The 6,712-nt window shown below is 38.9% G+C and overlaps 1 protein-coding gene across 5 annotated transcripts in view; it reads left to right on the top strand.

The window, feature by feature from the left end:
• Window positions 1-5,407, top strand: part of LOC138043249 (protein sprouty homolog 2-like) — a 14,021-nt gene extending 8,614 nt beyond the window's left edge. For 3 of the 5 annotated variants that reach the window (XM_068889424.1, XM_068889422.1, XM_068889423.1), the window contains exon 2: window positions 3,860-5,407. In XM_068889424.1, the coding sequence (XP_068745525.1) occupies window positions 4,008-4,754 (747 nt within the window). In that variant the 5' untranslated portion in view covers window positions 3,860-4,007 and the 3' untranslated portion in view covers window positions 4,755-5,407. Of the gene's footprint in view, window positions 1-1,265; window positions 3,680-3,859 lie in introns of those variants that run through there. The other 2 variants (XR_011131213.1, XM_068889421.1) reach the window with 2 other exon arrangements.
• Window positions 5,408-6,712: the final 1,305 nt, after the last annotated feature.

The raw sequence follows: 6,712 nt of genomic DNA on the forward strand, positions 1-6,712 counted from the left end.
TAACAATAACAATAACAATAACAATAACAATGACAATGACAATGACAATGACAATGACAATGACAATGACAATGACAATGACAATGACAATGACAATGACAATGACAATGACAATGACAATGACAATGACAATGACAATAACAATAACAATACTCATCATCATCATTCGTTGGAGAAAGCACCAAGGGAGCTCATGAAAAGGTTTACAAATTAAACACATCTGTAAGCACTTCTCATGTCTTTGACCAAGTTCATGTATTTTCCGTTTTTGCGCACTTCAATGTTTTTATGGTTAGACTCGAAACCAACTGTTTGTTCTAGTTTATAGGCACTTGGCACAACAAACGGACAGATTTTAGGTAAAGGGTGATTTCCTTTGGTGACTTTTAAGTATCTTCTGTTTGCATATCCAAAAGACGAACTAATAAAAAAAAAAAAGAAGAGAAATCAGAATTGATCACCACCATTTATCTACGGTAAAATGGCGTTCTGGGTTATGGCAAAAGAGTATCTTAAGTATTTGAAAAAAAAAGTGTTTTAAAGGGAGACAGATAATGTTAGCTCGATAGGTTTTAGCAGTATTTCTAAACTCCAATTAGATTAAAACTAAAACCGGCACGACCTCAGGAAGAAAACGCAAGTTATATTTACAGCAATTAAAAGCCCACCTTCAACCGACAGGCTTTTCGACCGTTTGTTTTTGTTGTGGGAATTCGCATTGCTTATCGTAGCGATCTGATTGGATGGATTTCAACTTTGGCTGAATTTTGTTATATGATAAGTGTTCCCCGGCACGCAATGCCTGTCGGTTAAAGCTGGGCCTTCAAAAGATAATTGGTCGTCACTGTGTTTTGCGACACCTGGTCAAAGCGAAGCTCCTCTATTAATATTGAGCATTGCATTCTGGTCGCGGGCGCGATGCATTATGGTAAAAAGCAAGGGATGCGACTTACGCATCTACATGATTTTGCACAACGTATTTTATGTATTAAATTCTGATTATGTTGCTGCTTGCTAACTTGGCTTCCGCCGCAGCAGATGTTGAAAGACTATAAAAAGTGATAAAATATTAACCAAGTGGTATTGAGCGAGGAAAATGTGCTTTCGTTTTCAGTTCCCTGACTACAGCAAGCTACATTGCACCAAAGAAAGGATTTGAATCGATTGCGTTGCTATCTCTCGTGTGAAATTGCACATTCCCCCAAGTTAATCACCTCAAGCATTTTAATACGTTCAAAATCCGGAAGAATAAAAGGAAACTCAGTAGAGCTGAGTAGGTAACAAGATACAAAATCTCTTATATCAACCAAATTACGTGACTATGTATTTATCCTGAAAATGTTTGCAATTATTAAATCCTTTCGCTGTTTCAATTTCCCATGCTTTCGGCGTTTTTATTTGAGCAAACCTCTCAGTTTAATGGAGTCAACGAAATCTTCATTTTAAAATGGGTCCAGCATTATATCCTTGCTTAGATTCAATGGCCTCTAAACCCTTTTGCCCCTCCTCAAAATTGGATGGTTTGGCCTCTCATTACTTTAGCTTAGTTAATTTAAACCTTAAGAGAGCCACCACGTTTACGGCCTGCAAACGCGAGGGGCAGGCCAGACGACTGGACAAAATTAGAAGTAAACGAGTCCTTTCAATTTCAGTGAAGTATCCCAGAAGTGACAGAGCGCGCTGAATTTGTGAAAGACGATTTTCCCAATATAATCATGCAATATGACAGTTTCCAATTTATTCAAATCTTCCTTCAAAGTAGATTGGGTAACCTTTGGTTTATCATGTAACGGGGTTGCTGTACTGAAATCTTGCTTATTGCGAAATGTCATCCCTGTTGATCAAAAAAGGGTTCAATATTTGCTAAATCAAGGTTTTTCGTTATTTGCTGGCCTGAATTCAATTAACTTGTGTACACACTCTAGCATTCCTCTGCGGCCTAGATGAGGAAAGGAAAAAAAAAATCGGCGGTGATTATGTATGAGGTTGTTTTGAAGAGAAATAAACCAACTGACAAAGCAGGAAACCCAAAGAGGCGAACAACTAACGCTCTTTCAAAAACTTAGTAATTACATTTCACCACTTTCGGCTCCGTTTGAAGTGCAAAGGAGTCAATGAAACGGATCTTGAGCTTTGTTCTGGCTAAGTTACAGGAAAAAATCGACTTAGGCAAAAATCTGTTTAAGAAGTGTCCGATCACGTTTAGGAAATAGCATTAGGCAAAAACATGATCGAGAATAAATATTTCAAAGAACGCACTGGAAGCAGAGAAAGATAAGTGAGAACCGGAAACTATATTGTTTATGGAAATGCAAATGTCCACACTGTTCTTTTTTTAAAGAAGGTTAAGCAATATCGTTTCCACTCGGTGGTTACTCGGTGGTTTGAAACGTGAGCAAATAACACCGCAAATGTGGGCTAAAATATCTTTCCACGTATCCGGTGCTGGGTTTCAAAAAGTAACCCAGAGATGATCAAATGCCAGCTTCTTGGACGCATGGCGGTATTTTATATCGAAAGTGGCTGCAGGGCGATACGTCATTTTCAACAGCTCGACGTTCTTTCCTCGAACGCGCGAAAAAACGCTTCATCAGACGATTTAATCAATCAAAAGTTGACATATTGGATTTTTTCAATATCCTAGGCGCCATCCTCCAGTTTATTCTGCCCATGGGACAGACAATGTTGTCAGCTAAAACCTATCACCCCAAAACGGAAATTAGCATCGGAAGTGGAAAACTCATGATGGCATTGTGGTCGAGCCAAATGACTCGTGAAACCCCTAAACTTTGCACATCAATTACATCTAAATCCATTCTCCAAATGGTGAAATTTCTCTAGCCTTTTAAGCAAAGAGCAAGCAGTTGCTATCAGGCCACATGTCATTCTTGAGTAGTTGACTTTATTACGGGATGGAGGGAAGTTCTTTTAATCACCAAAAAATTCAGTGAGAAAACAATTGCCTTGGCCCGTTTTAAGATTCATTATATTTTCTGACATTCTGCATAGTTTTTGTTTGACTATAAAATGCTAATCGAACGCCGTGGAACAAATGCTTTGTCTACTGTCTTTGTTCTGATCAGAATGAAACCGGAAGTCACATCTAGAGAGAGTGTCCACAGTAAGCAATACGTCGTTCAATAAATAGATTAAACGTTTGCTCTCCGACGGAGACAAATTTTCGACAGTTTGGTTTAAATGATGGATGATGAAAAGTTTTACCGCCTGCCGAAGCAACTCTTGGTTTTCAGCCTGTCACGCAGGACGCAAAAAACACAAAATCGTAGTAAAGGAGCCTTTTAATGATGTCACAAATATATGGCTTTAGTTCGTGGGCGGTGAATAGCATTAATTCGTTTTGCGGCTCGTTGTTGTCGTTTGCCTTTCAACTCAAGCGAGTGCTCCTCGCGCGAGCCGTTTAACGAATTTGCCATCGATCGCCCGCAAATCAAGCACCCTTCTGGGGTTTCTTGTTACTCGACTAACGCGAGTTACTGGATGGATAAGTTTACTGGCCAATGTCTCGATCAGTAAGAATTCCCCGACTGCTACTAGAAACATTCCTTTATTTCCTGCGCGTGCTGGGACTACATTCAGAACACGGAACTCTGGGCATTCGAGAAGAGTCAATTGTTGAAGATTTTAGCTTTTTAGTCTGTCTCCGAAATATTCGATGTAGGTGAGACAAAGCTGAAGTTTTCTTTAATCGCAGATGTTACCCTTAACCTCTAGGATTCTGATACTATATATAAACTGTGTTTTGATTAACGTGATGTTAATTGATGAAAGCTTAATTCATGTTCATTTAGTCCCAAGGGTTTTCATTTTTCTCAATGTCATTTTGGATTTAACTTCTCAGGACTCCTGAAGCTCGCCGTTTGCTTTGGTCGCATGATGGCGCTTAAACTTCTTCTGCAAGATCTTGGTGAAATAGACGTCGCCTGATCCTGGCGAAATTAAGCTAGTTTGTTTTGAGAGAAGTTTATTTGAATGGCTATGAATGTTTGATGGCGGTAGAAACAGCGGTCGTTCTACACGAGAATCCACTAGAAAAGACTCTTATTTGGGAAAAGAGGAGCGTGCAATACGACTCAAAACATCGTATACGGCCACAAAATAAACTTAGCAAAGTTGACACAATTGTGATTTCGAACAAGGATGAATATAATGCAGACTACTGTGTTATCGCTGCCGCCACCAAGAAGGTTGCGACTCCTCGACAGCCTGTCTTAGTCGCTGACCGAAATGCTGGACTTCGTTTATCAAGTCCAGCCACCGACCGAACATTTAATGCGTTTGTAAGGAGACATACAGGAGGAACTTACTCACAAGTTGTTATTAATTCTCAACCGAGACCTACAGCGTCCGGCCTAGCATATTCGCCAACGACACGTCGTAGTACTGTACTCCAAAGCAAACATCATGAAGATGACGATATTAAGTTGTTTTGCTGCAAGCGGAGCGTGGATGTGTTAATAGACTACGCCAGTTGTATGTGCGGGGTCAAAGCAGTTTTGTATCATTGTTCAAAGGACTCTTTTGACGAAGGCAATGTGTTAGAGCAGCCGTGTTCTTGTGGCCCCCCAAGGAAACCATGCTTAGGGAGATGGGGATGTTTAGCGGCATGCTCTGTATTCTTGCCTTGTCTTCTGTGTTATTTACCTCTTAAGGGATGCTCCGAAGTTTGTGTTTGTTATAAAAGACAGAAAATTACCAGCAGACAGCGACAGAGAAGACCCAGAGATCCCGCATAAAAGTGTTTACAACGGTGCGGGTATGGGTTCGAGGTTAATTTATAATTTTATAGCTGAGCGAGTTCGTATCGAGCTCCCAAAATAAATTTGTCTATCTCATGCATATGCCTTATTTATACCTTCTTTGTAAATATCGAATTGTTTAAAGATAGCTATGGGAAATAAGAACTTGAGCTGTTTTATAACAGTGATAGACAGTACATGATGATGTGGAGCTCTTGCGCAAAATCATCTTGAAACTTTTAGAATATTAAGTGAACTGAAAACAGCAATGTTTGACCAAAATTTTCGTTAAGCAGATCTCTGTCAAATAAAATCGAGATGTCGCATATTAACCTTTTCTTCACAAGCGGTAATAGAGATTGTTGTAAAGTAAAGAACAGTGATAGTTGGATCAAGGCAGCATTTCCTGGCTGGGTATTAGCATCAAATCACTCGTGTTTCCAAATACATGTTTTATTCAACAAGTTATAGCACTAAAATCGTCCTTGTGTGGGGCCTTACCGCTCGACAAATTGAGAATGTAAAATTGTAAGTCTAGCGGGAAGGTTTATCTTGCTGTAGCCCAATTGCAGGATTTATGTACCTTTTCTTGTATTGCTCGTTCTTCCCCTTTGTGGGATCGGAAATAAAATTGATTTTATACATAAAAACTTCAACAGGAATGATCATGCGATCAAATGGAGCGAAATCCCATATCCTTCTTCTCCGACTTCTTGTGACTTCATTTCGTGACCAAATAGACTTCGATATCTCTGCTTTAGCATCCACTCAGACTATATTTTTTTATGAAAAGGAGAGAGACCGTTATCCTTCCTGGCGAGTTGCCTAAAATCGTTCAGATTTTTACAATATCTAATTCTGCCACATTTGAAAGTTTTGCTTTAATCTAGATGAATTCCTTTGGCGAAATTGCATGTAGATACCCGTAACTAATTCAGCCGATCATGGTCATAAAATCTTGCGGCAGAATTGACTTAAGAAATCAGGCTTCCATCACCAAAAACTCGGGAACAGACAGGTTTACAATATTATTACAACTACAAGAGGGTTAAAGTTATCATGTTTTTGTGGTTTCTAATTTATATCATATACATGACAAGGGTGCATGATTTACAAGCTTGCATACTAAAGGTCAAACAAGGAGTTAGATACTTTGTTTGTTTTTCTTGCGTTTTAATAAAAACTTGTCCGCGAGATAAAATTTACGAGATCCAAAAGTTCGCGTTTTTCGTGTGACTTGATTAGGGAAATTGTATGGATTGGAAATACGAATATATTTTTTCTCATCGAGAGCTGATCTTAATTATAATGGACCAAGAGTCATGATTATAGACTTTTTGATGCTGAATTTACACAACCAAACTCTTGCAAATTCGGGAATTCGTCAAGAATATTGCTTGTCGATTTTGCCGCTTTGTTTCGGGGTTTTTCGCATTTATTGTTAAATTATAAACATGACTTATTTCCTTGTTTACTTCTGATGCGAAATCGCGTATATTAATCTGAACATTAATGCATTAAAAAAAGGGGAGGGAGAGAGTTCATCAGGTGATCACTAATGCGACAACATGAAAAAATGAGGTAAACTTTCAAAATTCTTAAGTGAACAAACAAAGGGAATAGTGAAATTTCGCGACGTTGTAAAAAAGAGTTGTGAAGCGTTTCAGAGTTGTGGTCGAACGACAAAAACTCCATTGAGAAATAATATTTCCTAAAAGGAACATATTGACAGCCCTTTTCTCGTAAATTGAGATTTTGATTACGTCAGATGTTGCTTCTTGAGGGAAAAGACAGTAATTGAACTCGGTATTGCTCACGCGGTGCAGGAAAACTGAAGGACAATGACAATTAAGGCTTAGCATGTTGCGTTTTCCTTTTAATAAACCATCAGTAGAAAATGGTTCATTATAAGTTGCCCTCAGGAGAAAGCGAACCATTTGGACAAGAAGGCCAGC

This window comes from Montipora capricornis, chromosome 3 (genome assembly GCF_036669925.1).
Source record: "Montipora capricornis isolate CH-2021 chromosome 3, ASM3666992v2, whole genome shotgun sequence".
In the NCBI taxonomy this organism is placed as follows: Eukaryota; Metazoa; Cnidaria; class Anthozoa; order Scleractinia; family Acroporidae; genus Montipora; species Montipora capricornis.